At 48.6% G+C, this 21,248-nt stretch overlaps 1 protein-coding gene across 2 annotated transcripts in view; it reads left to right on the forward strand.

Moving 5' to 3' along the window:
- Positions 1 to 19,791, forward strand: part of cercam (cerebral endothelial cell adhesion molecule) — an 88,936-nt gene extending 69,145 nt beyond the window's left edge. The window contains exons 12-13 of one of the 2 annotated variants that reach the window (XM_080212078.1): positions 14,249 to 14,499; positions 19,424 to 19,791. In XM_080212078.1, the coding sequence (XP_080068204.1) occupies positions 14,249 to 14,489 (241 nt within the window). In that variant the 3' untranslated portion in view covers positions 14,490 to 14,499; positions 19,424 to 19,791. The remainder of the gene's footprint in view (positions 1 to 14,248; positions 14,500 to 19,423) is intronic. The other variant, XM_080212079.1, reaches the window with a different exon arrangement.
- Positions 19,792 to 21,248: the final 1,457 nt, after the last annotated feature.

Here is a 21,248-nt window from a genome sequence, read left to right on the forward strand (position 1 = left end):
TACTGTAGGTGTATCTATGCCACGTGGACTGCCACTGTTCAAGAAGGCAGCTCACTGCCGCCTTCTCGGGACAATTAGAGATGGACAATAAATGTTGGCCTAGCCAGCAATGCCCACGTGCCAAGAACAATGACAAAATACTCTGTTGTTGAGAGAACCACCAAACAAAGCATGAGATCGCCTTGACCTGTAGGTGAAAGAAGACAACATGGAAGTCAGGGTAGGGTATGATACATTTAACTGTATTTAAGACAGAGACAGATAGGTTCTTGATTGGTAGAGGGGCAAAGGCTACGGGGAAAAGGCAGGAGAAGGGGGTTGAAAAACATATCAGCCATGATTGAATGTCCAAAGATGTGCAGGTTAGGTTGATTGGGCAAGGTAAATTGCCCTTAAATGTCATATGGATTGGCAGGGTAAATATAAGGGGTTACGGAGACAGAGCCTGGGTGGGTTTGTTATCAGTACAGACTTGCTGGGCCGAATGGCCTCCTTTTGCACTGTAGGGATTTTACGATTCTTTGGATGGCAGAGCGGACTCGATGGGCCGAATGGCCTAATTCTGCTCCCAAATCTTATGGTGGTACAGCAGGTTATTTGAGGGTTAAAGGTCAAGAAATTAAAGGTGCTGTGAAATTATAAGATCTTTAAAGAGAGATGGGAGGAGCGAGAGTGGAGTGTTCATAAACAAGGGCAAAATGCCAGAGGAGCTCGTGAACTGGAGGTGGGAGAAACAGACCGTTACCATAATTTACTGAACTTTAAGATTGGCTACAATGATCTCATTCCTGTTTATCCTGAAGTCCTCAGTCTGTGGGCAGTTAAGTTACACAGCAGAAGGCCAGAGAGATGTGTAGGGGGAAAGGAATTTAACCAAACCACAGACATCGTTGCTAGCATGCATCAAAATGTCTGGAAACCTGATATCAGTGTGGAACTGAAGGAGTAAATTACAGGTTGTTGTTGACGGACAGGAATGCAGCGGAGAAGGAAAATTTCTGGAACCTTCCAGAGGTAATCCTGCTGCTTCCCTGGGGGGAGGAAGTAAAGTTTCTTTGCTGGCCAAGGTTGATTCAGCTGTTTGGCTGCAGCAAGATCACAGACTGTAGCAGGTGTAGTCATGGGTCTGAAAGTCATCGCCAATTTGTTTGTAGCGCTGGAGAATCCAGCAATGGGTCATCCTCTCGCCCCTGAATCAGATGGTCATGGGTTCAAATCTACCTCCAGCCTATTGAGCACTTAATGCAGGCCCCAGTGCAGTACTGACAGAGGGCTGCATGGTTGGAGGTGCCAGGTGGGATGTTAAACCGAGGCCTTCTCATTGAACCATAGAACCCCTACAGTGCAGGGAGAGGCCATTCAGTATATCGAGCCTGCGCCGACAACAGTTCCACCCAGGCCGTATCCCGTAACCCGATCCATAATCCCCAAATTTATTTTTCTATTTATTGTCACAAGTAGGCTTACATTAACACTGCAATGAAGTTACTGTGAAAATCCCCTGGTCTCCACACACCAGCACCTGTTCGGGTACACTGTAGGAGAATTTAGCACTGCCAATGCACCTAACCAGCATGTTTTTATGGAAATAGAGATATATGGTCCCCAGAAGAACAGACGGTTTTAGTCCAGTCAGGCAGCATGGTCAGTGCAGGCTTGGAGGGCCAAAGGGCCTGTTCCTGTGCTGTAATTTTCTTTGTTCTTTGTTTTTCGGACTGTGAGAGGAAACTGGAGCACCTGGAGGAAACCCACACAAACTCGGGGAGAGTGTGCAAACTCCGCAGTCACCTGAGGCTGGAATTGAACCCAATTCCCTGGCGCTGTGAGGCAGCTATGCTAACCACCTTCTAGGTGGACATAAGATCCTGTGGCCAGTAGGGGGTGAGGCAGAGCCTAATCCCGCTGGTGAAGCCGGCTGCTGATCTCTGGGTGTGCCATTGCGCATGCGCCCTGATCTCCCAGTGTACCGTGTACTGGGAGATCTCTGCCCTCCACACATACGGACAGCAGCACTCCAATCACTCAATGTGCTGATGTCCCCACCCAGTGGGATGCGCCGGTAAGCTTGTCCCCCAGCCTCCTAAAGTCTTCTCCAAAGTTTGTCCATAATAGGAGGCCTCTTTAAGCCCATTCATTCCCACTTCAAAAGCTGCCCCTGATTAAGCACCATCAATGACTTGGAAGAGGGGGCCGAAGGGTGGGTTAGTGAATTTGCTGATGACACCAAGATTGATGGAGTAGTGGATGAGGCGGAGGGCTCTTGTAGGCTGCAAAGGGACATTGATAGGATGCAGAGCTGGGCAGACATGTGGCAGATGGAGTTTAACCCTGATAAGTGCGAGGTGATTCATTCTGGTAGGACAAACTTGAATGTGAATTACAGGGTCAACGGCAGGGTTCTGAGGAATGTGGAGGAACAGAGAGGTCTTGGGGTTCCTATCCACAGATCTCTGAAGGTTGCCACTGAAGTAGATAGAGCTGTGAAGAAGGCTTATAGTGTGTTAGCGTTTATTAACAGGGGGTTTGAGTTTAAGAACCGTGGGGTTATGCTGCAACTATACCGAACTTGGTGAGACCACATTTGGAATATTGCGTGCAGTTCTAGTCACCTCACTATAAGAAGGATGTGGAAGCATTGGAGAGCGTACAGAGGAGATTTACCAGGATGCTGCTGGTTTGGAGGGTAGGTCATATGAGGAAAGATGAGGCAGCTAGGGCTTTTCTCTTTAGAGCAGAAGATGATGAGAGGCGACTTAATAGAGGTTTATAAGATAATGAGGGGGATAGATAGAGTGGACGTGCAGAGACTATGTCCTCGGGTGGATGTAGCTGTTACTAGGGGGCATAACTATAAGGTTCATGGTGGGAGATATAGAAGGGATGTCCGAAGTAGATTCTTTACTCAGCGAGTGGTTGTGGTGAGGAATGCACTGCCTGCTGTGATAGTGGAGCCAGACACTTTAGGAACTTTCAAGCTATCATTGGATAGGCACATGGAGCACACCAGAATGATGGGGAGTGGGATAGCCTGATCTTGGGTTTGGACATAGCTCAGCACAACATCGAGGGCCAAAGGACCTGTACTGTGCTGTACTGTTCTATGTTCTATGTCCTGTACTGATTGTGCTCCAATGCTTCATCTGAGAGCCAACAAGCTCGCACAAACCTGCCAAGACTCCTCTCTGCTGGGATGTTCCTGGATCAACCTTGAAATAGTTTGTCTTCGATGACACTCTGGCCACCTGCAGTTGGGCAGCCAGACCTGTGATTACCTCTGGGAAGGCACAAGGCAAGCGGCCAAGTGGTTTGATCCTTATTCCTAAAAAGGACTTTTCTGGCACCAGAGGAACTTGTGTAAATAATCCATCTCTGTAGCTCTTGGAGCGTGAACCGTGCACTGACTGCTGAACCGCTACACAAGGAAATGACTTTATCTGCTGACTGCCTTCAAAGCTGCATTTCACCTCAGCACCTGCTTCAGTTCACACCGTGCTGAACAGTGTCAAGGGGCAGAGCGATGCTTGTTCATCTATCTATCTGCCTGCTGGTTAGAGGTTTGCCGGCACAGCTTTGTGTTGGAACATCTCTCTGGATTACGTCGAGTCAATCCATCACTCCTTTCCGTCAACCCCGACTGATGCCGTGCTCTCTGTTACCGGGGATTATTTGATGGGGCTGGTGAAGAGGGAGTTTATTATGTAGCCAGCTCATGCAATAACTTACCTGAAAGGAGTTAATGTTGTCACAATAAATACATCTTCAGCACTGACCAGGTTCGATTCCCAACTCTGGTGTGTATGCAGTCTGCACACTTTGATTTTAAGTTGATTTGATTTGGTTTATTATTGACATATGTCTTAGTATACAGTGAGACGTATTGTTTCTTGGGCGCTATACTGACAACTACTAAAGGACATGAATGTAGCCCAATCCATCACGCAAACCAGCCTCCCATCCACTGACTGTCTACACTCCCCGCTGCCTCGGAAAAGCAACCAGCACAATCAAGGACCCCACACATCCCGGACATTCTCTCTTCCACATCTTCCATTGGGACTATGGTATGCTTTGATTTAATTTGATTTATTATTGTCACATATATTGATATACAGCGAAAAGAATTGTTTCTTGTGTTCTATACATACAAAGCATACCGTTCATAGAGAAGGAAAGGAGAGAGTGCAGAATATTGTGTTACAGTCATAGCTAGGGTATAGAGAAAGATCAGCTTATGGTAGGTCCATTCTAAAGTCTGATGACAACAGGGAAGAAGCTGTTCTTGACTCAGTTGGTACATGACCTCAGATTTTTGTATCTTTTTCCCGATGGAAGAAGTTTGAAGAGAGAATGTCCGGGGTGCATGGGTCTTTGATTATGCTGGTTGCTTTTCCGAGACAGTGGGAAATGTAGACTGTGTCAATGGATGGAAGGCTGGTTTGCGTGATAGACTGGGCTTCATTCACGACCCTCTGTAGCTTCTTGTGGTCTTGGTCATAGCAGGAACCGTACCAAGCTGTGATACAATCAGGAGAAATTTCTTCCATGGTGCGTCTGTAAAAGTTGGTGAGAGTTGTAGCTGACATGCCAAATTTGCTTAGTCTTCTGAGAAAGTCCCCCACGTCTGCATGGGTTTCTCATGGGTGCTCTGGTTTCGTCCCACAGTCCAAAAGGTGTGTTGGTTAGGGTGCATTGGCCACGCTAAATTCTCCCTCAGTGTTCCGGAACAGGCGCTGGAGTGTGGCGACTAGGGGATTTTCATAGTAACTTCATTGCAGCGTTAATGTAAGTCTACTTGTGACACGAATAAATAAACTTAAACTTGAACAGTTGACCTGTACCAATCATGCATTTTAATGGATTGAATGTGGAGATGCTGACAAGATTGTTGTTCAAGATTAGCATCTTGTAACGCACCACGTATTATTTTGCTAAGCTTGTTGTGTCTAATTGTTGTTCAGTAAGTATGGTCTGAGGGTTTAATTGCTGTTTTGCCAGGGAAACATGCAGACTGTTGTATTATTTGGTCTTATCAGTAAGCGAATGAAGGGTTGTGAGGATAAAATGGGAAAGTGGAGTTGAAGGTTATCACATCAGATCAGCCATGATCTCATTGAACTGCAGAGCAGGATTGATGGACCGAATGGCCTACTTCAGCTCCTACGTCTAATGATCTTACTGTCATCTGATTATTGGCCTCAGCTGCACTTTTCTGAGGGAGTGTTGCACAGTAGTTAGCACTGCTGCCTCACAGCAGCGGCTTTGAATCGGCCTCGGGTCACTGTCTGTGTGGAGCCTGCACATTCTCCCCGTGTCTGCATGGGTTTCCTCCGGGTGCTCCGGTTTCCTACCGCAGTGCAAAGATGAGTGGGTTAGGTGGCTTGGTCGCGGTAAACTGCCCCTTAGTGTCAGGCGGAGTAGCTGCGGTAAATGCATGGGGTTTGGGAATAGGGCCTGTGTGGGATTGTGGCCGGTGCAGACTCGATGGCCTGAATGGCCTCCTGCACTGTAGGATTCTATGATTCTTGGGGGTAGTTCCCTGGTCGATGTTGGAGGTCGCAAGGGAGGGAGGTGCTCTTACATTCAAAGGGTAATAACCCTTTGATCTCCTTGATGAAGAAATTAGCGCAAAGAGAGGCCTTTTGGCGCATTTTGTCTGCACTGGCCATCGAGCACCGATCTGTTGTAACCCCATTTTCCAGCAATGAGTCCATAGCCTTATTGTATGCTATGGTGTTTCCAGTGCTCATCTAAATGCTTCTTAAATGTTGAGGGTTCCCACCTCTACCACCCTCTGTGTGAAAATGTTTCTCCCCAAATCCCCTCTTAAGGAGTGATAGATTATTTTAAATCTCTGCCCCTTGGTTATTGACCCTCTGTGCTAACAACATAAGATCATAAGATACATAGGAACGGTATTAGGCCATTCAGCCCATCAATTCTGCTCCACCATTCGATCATGGCTGATAATTTTCTCAACACCATTCTCCTGCCTTTTCCCTATAACCTTTGATCCCCTTACCAATCAAGAACCTAGCTATCTCTGTCTTAAACACACTCAATGACCTGGCCTCCACAGCCTTCTGTGGCAATGAATTCCACAGATTCACCACCCTCTGGCTGAAGAAATTCCTCCTCACCTTAGTTCTAAAGGATCGTCCCTTTACTCTGAGGTTGTGTCCTCGGATCCTATTCTCTCCTCCTAATGGAAACATCTTCCCCATGTCCACTCTATCCAGGCCTTTCAGTATTCTGCAAGGTCCCCTCTCATCCTTCTAAACTCCATCGAGTACAAACCCAGTGTCCTCAGATGCTCCTCATACATCATTCTCATGAATCTCCTCTGGACCTTCTCCAAGGCCAGCGCTTCCTTCCTTAGATACAGGGCCCAAAACTGCTGACAGTACTCCAAATCTGGTCTGCCAGTGCCTTACAAAGCTTCAGCAGTAGATCCCTGCTTTTGCATTCTAGTTCTCTCGAAATGAACGCTAGGCGGCACGCTGGCATAGTGTGGGTGGCACAGTGGCACAGTGGTTAGCACTGCTGCCTTGCAGTGCCAGGAACCTGGGTCCGATTCCTGGTTTGGGTCACTGTCTGTATGAAATCTGCGTGTTCTCCCCGTGCCTGGGGGTTTCCTCCAGGTGCACCAGTTTTCTCCCATGCGCCAAAAGACGTGCTGGTTAGATGCATTGGCCTTGCTAAATTCTCCTCAGTGTACCCAAATAGATGGTGGAGTATGGCGACTCGGAGATTTTCACAGTAACTCCTTTGCAGTGTTAATATAAGCCTATTTGTGACACTACAAACTTTAAAATTGCATTTGCGTCCTAACTACCAAGTGCCTTTGTGCTTCTGTTTCTCCCTATCTATCCTATCTTCAAGTTTTTAGGTGTCCAGATCACCAACAACCTGTCCTGGCCCCCCCATGCTGACACTATAGTTAAGAAAGCCCACCAACGCCTCTACTTTCTCAGAAGACAAAAGAAATTTGGTATGACAGCTACGACTCTCACCAACTTTTACAGATGCACCATAGAAAGCATTCTTTCTGGTTGTATCACAGTTTGGTATGGCTCCTGCTCTGCCCAAGACTGCATGAAACTACAAAAGATTCTGAATGTAGCCCAATCCATCACGCAAACCAACCTCCCATCCATTGACTCTGTCTACACTTCCCATTGCCTTGGCAAAGCAGCCAGCATAATTCAGGACCCACGCACCACGGACATTCTCTCTTCCACCTTCTGTTGGGAAAAAGGTACAATAGTCTGAGATCACGTACTAACCGACTCGAGAACAGTTTCTTCCCTGCTGCCATCAGACTTTTGAATGGACTTGCCTTGTTTAAAGTTGATCTTTCTCTACACCCTAGCTATGATTGCAACACTACATTCTGCACTCTCTCTACTCTATGAATGGTATGCTTTATCTGTATAGTGTGCAAGAAGCAATACTTTTCACTGTATACCAATACATGTGACAATATGAATCAAATCAAATCAAATCAAAATCTATGTCCCTCATAATTTTGTTCCACTCAAATCCCAAATTGGCAAGATCTCCAGACCAGTGATCACATCCAGACTGTTTTATGAATCACAGTTTCTGTTTTATTGAGTTACATTTTTTGGCAAGGATCGCAAGTTACAGCTTTTTCTTTAAAAGTAAAAACAGCTGCCCAGCAAATTATTTCTTTCTGATTCTGGCTGTGTCGTTGCTGTGTCAGTGACTGTCAGGATGGCATTGGGACTGCGGCATTCTCTAAAGCTCAGGGGAAGAAAGCTCAGAAGAATGAAAAGAATGCAACAGAGAAGAGTTTCTATCCAGGCGGGGCCAGTTTCCTCTTTGATCTGTGTTTATATCTGCTTCCTTTGGCTCTGCATTGTTTCCATCTCCGGAGGGTTTTGGCTGCTCCATCATTGAACGTAGTTAGGATTGGGGTGGACAGATCATTGGTTTCTCTGAGAATTGAGGAATATAGGGAGCGGGGACAGGTGGAAAATAACATTGAAGCCCAAGACGAACCATTTGATGCATGGTGGCGTAGACTTGATGGGCCAAATGGTCTACTCCTGCTGCTGTTTCTTGATTTTGATTTATTATTGTTACATGTATTAGTATACAGTGAAAAGTATTGTTTCTTGGGCACTATACAGAGCATACCGTTCATAGAGAAGAAAAGGAGAGAGTGCAGAATGTAGTGTTATAGTCATAACTAGGGTGTAGAGAAAGATCGACCTAATACGAGGTAGGTTCATTCAAAAGTCTGATGGCAGCAGGGAAGAAGCTGTTCTTGAGTTGGTTGGTACGTGTCCTCAGACTTTTATATCTTCTTCCCCACGGAAGAAGGTGGAAGAGAGAATGTCCGGGGTGCATGGGGTCCTTAATTAAGCTGGCTGTTTTTTGCGTTCAGTGGTGGCACTTTCATATCTCAATCAATGTTCCCCAGCTTCTCCATTCTCATTGCACAAACCTCTGTTCAAAAATTTCATGTTGTAAGCTCTGGACCAATTATATCTCAATCTTCAACCTTAAAGACCACACTTGGTCTTGATGCTCCAGGTACAATGCTGTAACAGGTTAAAGAGTAGACTATAAAGAGGGGCTACTTGAGTGAGGTACTGGAGAGAGATCACTGTGGACCAGTGGGATTTGCTCATGAGGAAGGGTTGAGTAGGTTAAGCCTGTAATCACTAGAGTTTAGAAGAATGGCAGGTGACCTTATTCAGACATACCGGATTCTCGGGGGGGTTTGATAGGGTAGATGTTGAGAGCTTGTTTCCCCTTGTGGGACAAAATAGGACCAGAGGGCATAGTCTCAGATTAAGGGGCACCCAGTTAAAATAGAGATGAGGAGGAATTTCTTTTCTCAAGAGTTTAAGTTTGTTTATTAGTGTCTCAAGTAGGCTTACATATTAACATTGCAATGAAGTTACTGTGAAAATCCCCTTGTCGCTGCACCCTGGCGCCCATTTGGGTACATTGAAGAAGAATTCAGCATGGCCAATGCACCCAACCAGTATGTCTTTCGGACTGTGGGAGGAAACTGGAACACCCACGCAGACAGGGGGAGAACATACAAACTCCACACAGACAGTGACCCAAAATAGCAATCGAGCCCAGGTCCCTGGCACTGTGAGAGTGATGCTAATCATTGTGCCACTGTGCCACCCCAGGGTAATGAATCTGTGGAATTCTTTACCGCAGAGGGCTGTAGAGGCTGGATCATTGAGTATGTTCAAGGTTGTGATAGACGGACTTTTAGTCCATAAGGGAACCAAGGGTTGTGGAGATAAAGTGGGAAAGTAGAGTTGAGGATTATATCAAATCAGTCATAATCTCACTGAATGGCAGAGCAGATTCAATGGGCCAAATGGCCTACTTCTGGTCCTACATCTTATGGTCTTCGGAAACCAGCCTGATGGCTCCCTTTCCCGTCAATACAACATTAGTCAACACCTCCAGGAGTAGTTGAGCTGAACATTTGGATTGTGAATGGCTTCAGCCAGAGAAGAGAATGCCAAGTGCTGTATGAATGCAAGTACCTCTTTTTTGTTGTGAAGGAAGAAGCTTTTTGTGTTCGTTTCCAGTCAAAGTTCCATCGTGCGACAAACTGCCTCCGTTTTACTGAGCAGAATTCAACAAAATAAGAACAACATGTCATCGACCACTCCCGGGACTCCAGCACAGAAATATTCAAAGCCAAGACTGAGGTCTCAGTGCAGTATTGAGGGAGTGCTGCACTGTCAGAGGGTCAGTACAGAGGGAGTGCCACACTGTCAGAGGGTCAGTACTGTGGGAGTGCTGCACTGTCAGAGGGTCAGTACAGAGGGAGTGCCACACTGTCAGAGGGTCAGTACAGAGGGAGTGCTGCACTGTCAGAGGGTCAGTGCTGAGGAAATACTGCACTGACAGAGGGTCAGTTCAGAGAGAGTGCCGCACTGTCAGAGGGTCAGTACAGAGGGAGTGCCGCACTATCAGAGGGTCAGTACAGAGGGAGTGCTGCACTGTCAGAGGGTCAGTGCTGAGGAAATACTGCACTGACAGAGGGTCAGTTCAGAGAGAGTGCTGCACTGTCAGAGGGTCAGTACTGAGGGAGTGCCGCACTATCAGAGGGTCAGTGCTGAGGGAGTGCCGCACTGTCAGAGGGTCAGTGCTGAGGAAATACTGCACTGTCAGAGGGTTAGTACTGTGGGAGTGCCGCACTGTCAGAGGGCCAGTACTGAGGGGGTGCCACACTGTCACAGAGTCGATGCTGAGAGGGAGCTGCACTATCACAGGGTCAGTACTGAGGGAGTTCTGCACTCTGAGAGGATCCGTATTGAGGGACTGCTGCACTGTCAGAGGGTCAGTGCTGAGATCTAGCCGCACTGTTGGAGGGTGTGTGCTGAGGGAGTGCTGCACTGTTGGAGGATGTGTGCTGAGGGAGTGCCGCACTGTCGGAGGATCAGTGCTGAGGGAGCGCTGCACTGTTGGAGAATGTGTGTTGAGGGAGTGCCGCACTGTTGGAGGGTGTGTGCTGAGGGAGTGCTGCAGTGTTAGAGGGTCAGTGCTGAGATCTAGCCGCACTGTTGGAGGGTGTGTGCTGAGGGAGTGCTGCACTGTTGGAGGATGTGTGCTGAGGGAGCGCTGCACTGATTGAGGGTGTGTGCTGAGGGAGTGCTGCACTGTTGGAGGGTGTGTGCTGAGGGAGTGCTGCACTGTCAGAGATGTCATCTTTTGGATGAAAATTAAACTGAGGCTCTAGCTCCTGTTCAGGTGGATGTAAAAGATGCCATGGGACTATTTCTAAGAAAGGCAGGGGAGATATCCCTGGTGTCTTGGCCAACATTCATCCCTCAATGAACAACAGAAGTAAACAAATTGTCTGGTCATTATGACATCGCAATTTGTGAGAACCTGTCTTCTGCGCATTGGCTCCATTTTTCCCACGTTACAGCAGTGACTACATTCTCATAAGTATTTAATTGTTTGTAAAGTGCTTTGAGACATCCACTGGGTGTGAAAAGCACTATACAAATGGAACTTAAATACAAGAGGTTATTAGGGGTGACACGGTGGCACAGTGGTTAGCACTGCTGCTTCATAACACCAGGGACCCAGGTTCAATTCCAGCCTTGGGTCACTGTCTGTGTGGAGTTTGCACGTTCTCCCCGTGTCTGCGTGGGTTCCCTCCGGGTGTTCCGGTTTCCTCCCATACTCCAAAAATGTGCAGGTTAGGTTGATTAGCCATGTTAAATTGACCCTCATGTCAGGGGGTTAGCAGGGTAAATGAAGGTCATGGGAATAAGGCCTGGGTGGGATTGTGGTTGGTACAGACTCGATGGGTCAAATTGCCTCCTTCTTAGTGTATGTTAGGTGGATTAGCTATGCTAAATTGCAGCTGTGTCCAAAATGTGGGTTGGGGAGGATAAGTGGGGTAAATACATTGGGGATAGGATCTGGGTAGAATACTCTCGCAGAGTCTGTGTGCATTTGATGGGCCGAATGGCCTCCTTCTGTACTGTAGGGATGCTGTGTCTACATCATGAAGGCCCTGCCTTCTCAACCTTGCCCCTCACCTAACGTGAGGTGACCCTCAGGTTAAATCACCAGCAGCCAGCTCTGCCCCCTCAAAGCAGAGAGGTCATCTGGGACTGAGGCGACTTTTCTAATTGCAAACTTTCTTTTTTAACTTTTCCTGTGACCGAGGGAACAGCTTTCGTTCATCTTGCTGACACAGCTCCACCACGTGATAAACTCCCTCGGGTTTACTGGAATGGGATTTGACAGAATAATTACATTATAGGAAGCTTGAATTTGGAATAAACTGGACGCTGTCCCATCGCCAGCGCAAGTAAATAACATCAGACATGTGTCCACTTTATAACTTATTCTTTGCAGTAAACATTCAAAGAAACTTAGATTATAGCTTCCACCGAGGGATGCCAATTAACACTTGGATAGGAACCAGTGAAAATGATATGGGAGTGTGTTTGGATTTTGGAGGTTGCCTTGTTGAATGTACAGTGATGTAATGCCTCACAGCGAACCCCCTTGTCTTGCTTCTATTAGTTTGCAGACTGCGGCTGAGCTTAGACGTGCTTTATAAAGAGCTTTGGAACATTCTGGTTGTTGCTGGACGCATGATAGGATTGTTATACCAGATGGTTATCAAAACACACAGACATAAGGATAGATTTAACACTGAATGTTGCGGAGCTCAGCCTGGGTTGGCTCATTCACTGCCCGAGTTGTTGAAACTGAAGTGGACAGCTGGGGTCCGATCTCCAAACTGCTGAGTGAGGTTAATGCAACTGGTGTGGCAGTTGAAGGGTGGCACAGTGGTTAGCACTGCTGCCTCACAGCGCCAAGAACCCGGGTTCAATTCCAGCCTTGGGTCACTGTCTGTGTGGAGTTTGCATGTTCTCTCCGTGTCTGCGTGGGTTTTCTCCGGGTGCTCCGGTTTCCTCCAAAGATGTGCAGGTTGGTTTGGTTGGCTGGGTTCAATTGGCCCTGGGTTTGGGGGGACTGGCAGGGCAAATTTGTGGGGTTACAGGGATAGGCTGGGATTGTGGTCAGTGCAGACTTGATGAGCCAAATGGCCTCTTTCTGTACTGTAGGGATTCTAAGAAAGAAAGTTTTATGGAATTCCTTTCAGACCCTCAGGGTGTCGCAGTGAAGTTATTTAAAATTGTGCTTGCTGCAGCAGTATCAGAGCACTGCTGCGGTTTTGGGACATTGATACTGTGTGGAACGGTGTTGCTGGTGTTGGGGCACTCTTAGTATATTGGGAGAGTTGTGGATTTGGGACAGAGCTGTGGTGAGGGGGAGGCGGGGGTTGCGGCATGGGGAGGGTGAATTTTCCCATCCCGCCTGTCATGGGAATCGTAGTGGGCATGGAGTGGACCCCATGGAAAGGTCCATTGACCTCATAGAATCCCTATATGCAGAAGGGAGGCCATTTGGCCCATCAAATCTGCACCAACCACAATTCCACCCACACCCTACTCCATGGATTTACGCTGCTAATCCCCCTGACACTAGGGTCAATTCAGCAAGGCTGAATTCGGACAGTTTCAGGGCAAATGTGGCCGGAATGTCCCACCCATGGTGTAGGGACAAGTGGCGGTATCAGGATAATGAACTGGGGTATTCAGAGATTGTCCCAGCGCTGCTGGAAGGGATGGGAATGAGGGGAGGGGGGCAGGGAACAATGGCATTAAAACACAGCCACAGCTCTTACACCTGATTATCGGACTAGTGTCCGGCAGTTGTGCATCGTTGCTTGTGCGGAGGGACTGGTGGCTGAGGTCGCGGCAGTGCCAACAGCTCTGAGGTCACCACAATCTCTCCAACTGGATAGTGTGGCAACAAATCAGGACTGGACTGTCCTGCATCCATGCTCGCACGGCTGTGATCCCGCAACAGTGACTGGGATCACTGCCATGCTCCAAAGCAGGAGACGCCTTCCCCTCTCCCTCCCCACTCTCCCTCCCATTCCCTCTTTCCCCCTCCTTCTTCCCCCCTTACCCTTTCCACCTCTTCCTTACCCCCTCCACTTTCCCTCTCCTGCTTTCCCCCTCCCCCTTTCCCCCTCCCCCTATCCCCCTCTCCTTTCCCCCTCCCTCTCTCCCTTCCCGCACCTGCGATTCCAGAACTCATATAAACATAGAATCCTACAGTGCAGAAGGAGGCCATTTGGTCCATCGAGTCTGTAGTGACCACAATCCCACCCAGGCCCTGTCCTCATAACCCCGTATATTTAGCTCACTAATCCCTTTAACCTACACATCCCGGGACACTGAGGGGCAATTTATCATGGCCAATGTAGCCAAAACATTCATCTTTGGACTGTGGGAGGGTAGAATCACAAAACAAGGAGGAGCCCATTGTATGTGTGCCAGTTCTTTGAAAGAGCTATCCAATTGGTGCCACTCCCCTGTCCTTTCCTCCGGAGGGAAAGGGGGTGTGGGTGATGGTTGGGGAGGAGCGTGGGTGGTGGTTGGGGAGGAGGGGTGCGTGGGGAGGAGGGGTGCGTGGGCAGGAGGGGGGATGGGGGAGAGGTGCGTGGGGGTGGAGGGGTGCATTGGGGGTGATGGGGGGGAAGAGTGCTGGGGGGATGTGGAGGATGGGGGGGTGGTTTACCTTTCCAATAGCCTTTTTGAAAGTTACTATTGAATCTGCTTCCGCCATCCATCCAGGGTAGGTATTCCAGATCAGAATGTCCCCAGTTGTATCTTACACCTCCGGTATTTTCCTTCTCTCACAGTGAGGAATATAAGAAAGTTTATCCCAAACGAGACCTGAAGGCGTTTTCCGTGCGTCCATTGCTGGTGTTCCCCACTCACTACACTGGAGACCCCGACTGGCTAAGTGACACAGAAACCTCCACCATCTGGGATGACGACTCAGTGAAGACGGACTGGAGTGGCTCTCAGAAAACACTGAAGGACTCGCAGACGGGGGCCACGCGCCAGTCCCTCGGCTCGGCCTCGAGGGAGGAGCTCTAATCCACAGCAGGTCAGTGTCGGGCGAGGTCAAAGGGGAAACCCAAACTCCTTTCCGCATGGGGTCGCCAAGGCCTCCGGGAGGGGGGGAGGGAATGATCTCCGGCCTCTGGGAATTAGTGATTCATTGCCAGGACATGGCAGCGAGGGGGAAACCCAGGAGAAAAATGGTCAAAATAAATTGGGTGTTTCTTCATTTCTTCCCCGGGTGGCCCAGTGGTTAGCACTGCTGCCTCACTGCACCAGGGACCCGGGTTCAATTCCCGGCTTGGGTCACCGTCTGTGTGGAGTTTGCACATTCTCCCCGTGTCTGCGTGGGTTTCCTCCGAGTGCTCCGATTTCCTCCCACAGTCCAAAGATGTGCAAGTTAGGTTGATTGGTCATACTAAATTGCCCCAATTTACCCCGCTAATCCCCCTGACACTGGGGTTAATTCACCTAACCTGCACGTCTTTGGACTGTGGGAGAAAATTGGAGCACCCGGAGGAAACCCACGCAGACACAGGAAGAATGTGCCAACTCTGCACACAGTGACCCAAGCCAGGAATTGAACCCAAGTCCCTGGCGCTGTGAGGCAGCAGTGCTAACCCACGATGCCACCGTGCAGCACAATGTGCATGTCGATACACTGGCCCCAGAGAATATTACCATTCTCCGTAAATTGTAATTGACCCACTGGAGAGGCAATGAAGAGGTCAGTCAGCTCTCTCAGTGGCCTGTGAAAATACTGACAGGTTCCCGGGTACCTCCCTGGTCCTAATGTCACTCGGAGGGAATGAATCGTATCAGATTGGCATACAGCAGCTGAAATGATAGGATAGGTTTTCCCCAACCTGCCTGACCAGAACTGGGTGGACAGGCAGTTAAAATTGCTGCAGGTCTTACTCACCACGGCTCCACAGTCATCCTGCAGGTTCTAATTCAGTGTCTTCAGTCTCCCCACTAGGAGGGCCCTTTCAAGATTCTATCCCCCCCCCCCCCACCCCCCACCACCACCACCACCACCCGACCCAACACCAACCCCTATTTGTTTATGATTTCAAGAAGAAATTGGATATAGCTGTTGGAGCTAAAGGGACCAAAGATATTGAAGAGGCGGGGCAGCAGGATCAGGATCTTAAATTTGATGATCAGTCACCATCAAAATGAATGGTGGAGCAGGCTCGAAGAGCTGAGTGGCCTCCTCCTGCTTCTGTTTTCTATGTTTACATAAGAACTGGGAGCAGGAGTGGGCCCTCTGGCCCCTCGAGCCTGCCCCGCCGTTCAATAAGATCATGGCTGATCTTTTTGTGGACTCAGCTCCACTTACCCGCCCGCTCACCATAACCCTTAATTCCTTTACTGTTCAAAAATTTATCCCTGCCTTAAAAACATTCAGTGAGGTAGCCTCAACTGCTTCACTGGGCAGGGAATTCCACAGATTCACAACCCTTTGGATGAAAAAGTTCCTCCTCAACTCAGTCCTAAATCTGCTCCCCCTTATTTTGAGGCCGTGCTCCCTAGTTCTAGTTTCACCCGCCAGTGGAAACAACTTCCCTGCTTCTATCTTATCTGTTTCCTTCATAATCTTATGTTTGGCTGAGAGTGCTGGGCACCATTCCTCTGACTGCCCAGCACTCAGCTCCCATCCACTGGTCTCCCACTCGCTGGACAATGAGAAACCAGGCTCCGCAAACGCCGCCACGATCCAGGATAGTCTCCCATCTGCCTCCGACTCTCTCCCTGAGTTCAAACCAGGCCATCGGCGTCAGTCAAATCACAGTAATGTGCGGGAATTTATCAATCTCCATCCACTTACTTAGGGCTTCGGGATACCGGTCTGAAAACTAGACTTCCGACAAAATTCCCAGGATGGGATTTTCCAGCCGTGCTCACCCCAAGACCGGAAAATCCTGCCTAAGGTCATAAAATCATAGAATCCTTACAGTGCCGATAAAGGCCATTCAGCACCAATCACAACCCCACCCAGGCCCTATCCCTGTAGCCCCACATATTTACCCTGCTAATTCCCCTGACACTAAGGGTCAATTTAGCATGGCCAATTAACCTAACCTGCACATCTTTGGACTGTGGGAGGAAACTAGAGAACCAGTGGAGACACGAGGAGAATGTGCAAACTCCGCGCAGACTGGAATTGAACCTGGGTCCCAGGCGCTGTGAGGCAGCAGTGCTAACCACTGTGCCACCGTGCCACCCAGGCCAAAGGTCATTTGCATGGTCCATGTTCAGCGCGCTATGATTCCTGTGGTGGGCGGGACAGGAAAGTTAAAGTTTATTTATTAGTCATAAGTCAGGCTTTACACTGCAATGAAGTTACGTGAAAATCTCCTCATCACCACACTCCAGCGCCTGTTCGGGCCAATACACCTAACCAGCAGGTCTTTCAGAATGTGGGAGGAAACCGGAGCACCCGGAGGAAACCCACACAGACACGGGGAGAATGTGTAAACTCCACACAGACAGCGACCCAAGCCGGGAATTGAACCCGGGTCCCTGGCGTTGTGAGGCTGCAGTGCTAACCACTGTGCCACCGCTTCCATTCTGCTTCCAGGGTCACCATGGGCCAAGTTGGCACAATCGCTATCTCGTTACCTCAGGGCCACCTTAGCTCGAATGTCTGTTGTCATTTTGAAAGCATGACGTACACCCCATGCTTCTAAAGTTAAATTAAACAAACAGTTCCAGTAAGTACAGAGATAAATGTCTATTCTCAGAGAGCAAGTTGTTCAGCTGTACTATTCCCAGCCATAATGACGGTGTCACAGCTGTAATCAGGAACCATCACAAGCCTGCCTTATCCGGTTGCACATCTGCCAAGAAGCCGATATCCAGTATTGCCGGGAAGCTTCTGGCTGGAGCCCAGCTCTTTGCATCATCCCAATTTCTCTGGTAGTCTGTGCGTAAATACCCAAAACATGCACTGAGTGCTGCTGGGTGAAACCACACCAACCCATGAAAGAAACATCGAAGCAGGAGTAGGCCATTTGGCCCTTCGAGCCTACTCCGCCATTCATTTTGATCAAAGCTGATCATCAAGTTGGTCCCCCACTTCCCCTCATATCCATTGATCCCTTCAACCCCAAGAACTACCTCTAATTTCTTCTTGAAATCACACAACGCTTTGACCTCAACTATTTGTGGTAGTGAATTCCACACATTCACCACTCTCTGGTGAAGAAATTTGTCTTCATCTCAGTCCTAAATGTTTATCCCTTATCCTCAAACTATGACGCCTAGTTCTGGACTCCCCACCACCAAGAACCTTCTTTCTGACCCTGTCTAATCGTATTAGAATTTTATCAGATTCTATGAGATCCCCTCTCACTCTTCTAAACTCCAGTGAATATAATCCTAACTGACATAGTCTCTTCTCATATGACAGACCTGGTATCCCAGGAGTCAGCCTTTGCTGTACTCCCTCTATAGCACGGACATCCTTCCTCAGCTAAGGAGACCAAAACTGCGCACGATACTCCAGGTGTGGTCTCACCCATGGCCTGTACAATTGCAGCAAAACATCCCTATCCCTATCCCTATACTCAAATCTTCTCGCTGTGAAGGTCAACATACCATTTGCCTTCTTTACTGCCTGCTGTACCTGCAAAAGGAAGATTTCCATTTAGATAGCACCTTTCACAACTACCAGATGTCTCGAAGCACTATGCTTTTCAAGTGCAGTCGCTGTTATTATGTAGGAAAGGCGGCAATCAAGTTGTGCACAGCAAGATCCCATAGACAGTAATGTGAAAATCAGCAGATAATCTGTTTTTTGCAATGTTAATTGAGGGAATAATATTAGCCAGTACAACAGTGATAACAAAGCCCCACCCCCATTCTTGAAACAGCACCATGGCATCTTTTACATCCACCTGAGAAGCAGCTGGAGGCTTGGTTTAATCGTGTTTCATTCAAAAGACAGCACCTATGACCGTGCGGCACTCCCTCAGTGCTGTGCTGGAATCTCAGACTTTTGCTTTTGTGCTGGGAATAGGACTTGAACCTGGAACCTTTTGACTCAGAGGCAGGAGTGCTGCCAATGGCTGCCAAGTGGGTCATGGCACTGTGGCTAGCCATTGGCTAGTGGTAAGATCTTCCAGTCCCTCCAAAGTCAATGGCCATTTGTGTTGCTTGTTGGCTGTGTTGCTGGGGAAACCGCTGTGGGGTGGGGGGAAGGGGGTTGGGGGCCACCCCACTGTCAGAAGGGCCATCACTTTAGGTGAGAAACTGAAGCTCCTCCCATTCCCCCGACACACACCCCCCGAATCCCCAACCCCCCACCTTCTCAGGTGGACATGAAAGACCCAATCCCAATCTGCAAAGAGTCATAGAAATAGAGTTATAGAAACCCTACAGTACAGAAGGAGACCATTCGGCCCGTTGAGCCTGCACCGACAATATTCCCACCCAGACCCTATCCCCGTAACCCCACATACTTACCCCGCAAATCCCTCTAACCTACGCATCCCAGGACACTAAGGGGCAACTTAGTATGGCCCAATGCACCTAACCCGCACATCTTTGAAGACTAAATTTGTCTTAGCAACCTGGTCAATAATCATCCCTCAACCTGCAGCACTGAAACAGGTAACATGATCATTGTGACATAGCTGTTTGTGAGAGCCTGTCTGTGCACATGATACACTTCTATATGTGTGTTGACGTGTTGTGGGAAATGCAGCAGGCAATTTATGCACAGTGCATGAGCGTCCCAGCTCTGGCTACTCTTCATTGCAGCCACATCCTTTTCAAAAGTACCTGGATGAGCACTTGGCACACCATAACATTCAAGGCCATGGGCCAAGTGCTGGTAAATTAGGTGGGAGGTCGGGTATTTCTCACGTGTCAGTGCAGACTCGATGGGCTGAAGGGTCTCTTCTGCACTGTCTGATGCTATGATTTCTCTTTAATTTTAAAGACAAACTATTTTACATTCTCAGTTTTCAGGAAGTGAGTTTTCTGGCAGAGGATAACGATTTGGACAGGTGGAACTGTCAAAGCTTGAATGAAGATTGCCCAGCTGCAGCGTTGCGAACTTTACCCACATCTGTTGGACAAAGGCCGCACAGCTAAAGAGACGACCCCTGACGATGAGCAAAAACGGTTCGAACCCCTTTCGGCACTTGACATGTGTGAAAAGTGTTACCCGGTGCTAAAACGGCACGCCAAGCACAGTCCTTCCAGCATAACCTTGGATAAACGGCCAGCTCGCCAGCACAGGAAAGAAAATTGTGTGTGGAGATAGTTCCTTCAAGACCTTTGAACCACATGAGCCTAAATTTCCAACCTGCCCCCCCCCCCCCCCCCCACCGCCCCCCCACCAGCCACCAACTTGCCTCCCACCACCTCCCCCATGACCCATCCCCGATCCACCAAAGTCTCGTAGTTCAAGACAGTAGGGAAAAGGATGGTTTTGCACAGGTCTCCCTCATCCCCATAGTCCTGTGCCCTGAGGGGTTATCACCAACAGGCAGCATAGACAGGGCGCCAGCTCTGGTGCCAAGATGGCAGGGAAAGAGGGAAGATAATGTGCCTAAAAGTCAAGCACACCACAATGGGCTGAATGGCCTCTCGTTGGGGTGTATCATGCTATGAAATTGAGCCATACTCGCACATGCAACAAAAAACATTGACGCGAAGGTGGGTACCTGTAGTGAAAGTTGCAGAATGGTACCAGAGAACGTTCCTCTTGAATAAATTGAATTGCTGGGGAGAGCCTTGTGTCTACAGCTGTATCCCGCTAAGGAACTAAGCCCTACAGACCCCGGGAGGAGGAGGGGGGGTGGTTGCAGGGGGCACCCAAGTGTGATTGCTAGTCTGTGTTGAGTTTGTTGATCTCAGCTATTTGGTGAGGCTGGCAGTGTTACACCAGGCTGCAGTGGAGGCTCGAAGCAAAAGAGGAGAAAAAAATATTTGGGATACGGGCCAAACGTGGGCAATTGGGACTAGGCAAAAAACTATCCCACCCAGGCCCTATCCCCATAACCCCATGCATTTACCCTAGTTAGACCCCTGAGACCAAGAGGCAATTTAGCATGGCCAATCCACCTAACCCACACATCTTTGCACTGTGGGAGGAAACTGGAGCACCCGGAGGAAATCCACGCAGACACGGGGAGAATGTGCAAACTCCACATAGTCACTCAAGCTGGGAATCGAACCCAGGCCCCTGGTGCTGTGAGGCAGCAATGATAACCGCTGTGCCAACGCGCTGCCAAAACAATGTTACATTATTGTTACAAAGCAATAATGCCCGTATTTCATTAACAGAGATAAATAGAAATATTTCACTAACCAAGGAAAGACTCACAGTTCCTAAACGATGGGTCTTTCCAACAGAATCTTCCAAATCCTCAGGGTTTTTTGTGTCCTTGCCATCTCCTGTTCTAAACCCAATCACCTTTGTTCAAATTAGATGATGTTTTCTCTCCTCTCATTAAGTCCCACGGGGTTAAAGGGGTGGGCTCCGAGCCCGTTTTTGGAAGAGGCAGCTGTGGAGGGTATGTAATAATAAGTGGTTGAGAAAAAGAATTAAATCTGAAACATTAATTCACTTTAAACCTTGAAGGTACAACATGGAGGCGGCACGGTGGCACAGGGACCCGAGTTCGATTCCTGGCTTGGGTCACTGGCTGTGTGGAGTCTGCACATTCTCCCTGTGTCTGCGTGGGGTTTCCTCTGGGTGTTCTGGTTTCTTCCCAAGGACCAAAAAAAAGGGGTGCTGTTAGGGTACATTGGCCATGCTAAATTCTCTCTCAGTGTACC

This window comes from Carcharhinus amblyrhynchos, chromosome 25, assembly GCF_965287045.1.
Source record: "Carcharhinus amblyrhynchos chromosome 25, sCarAmb.v2.hapA, whole genome shotgun sequence".
NCBI lineage: Eukaryota > Metazoa > Chordata > Chondrichthyes > Carcharhiniformes > Carcharhinidae > Carcharhinus > Carcharhinus amblyrhynchos.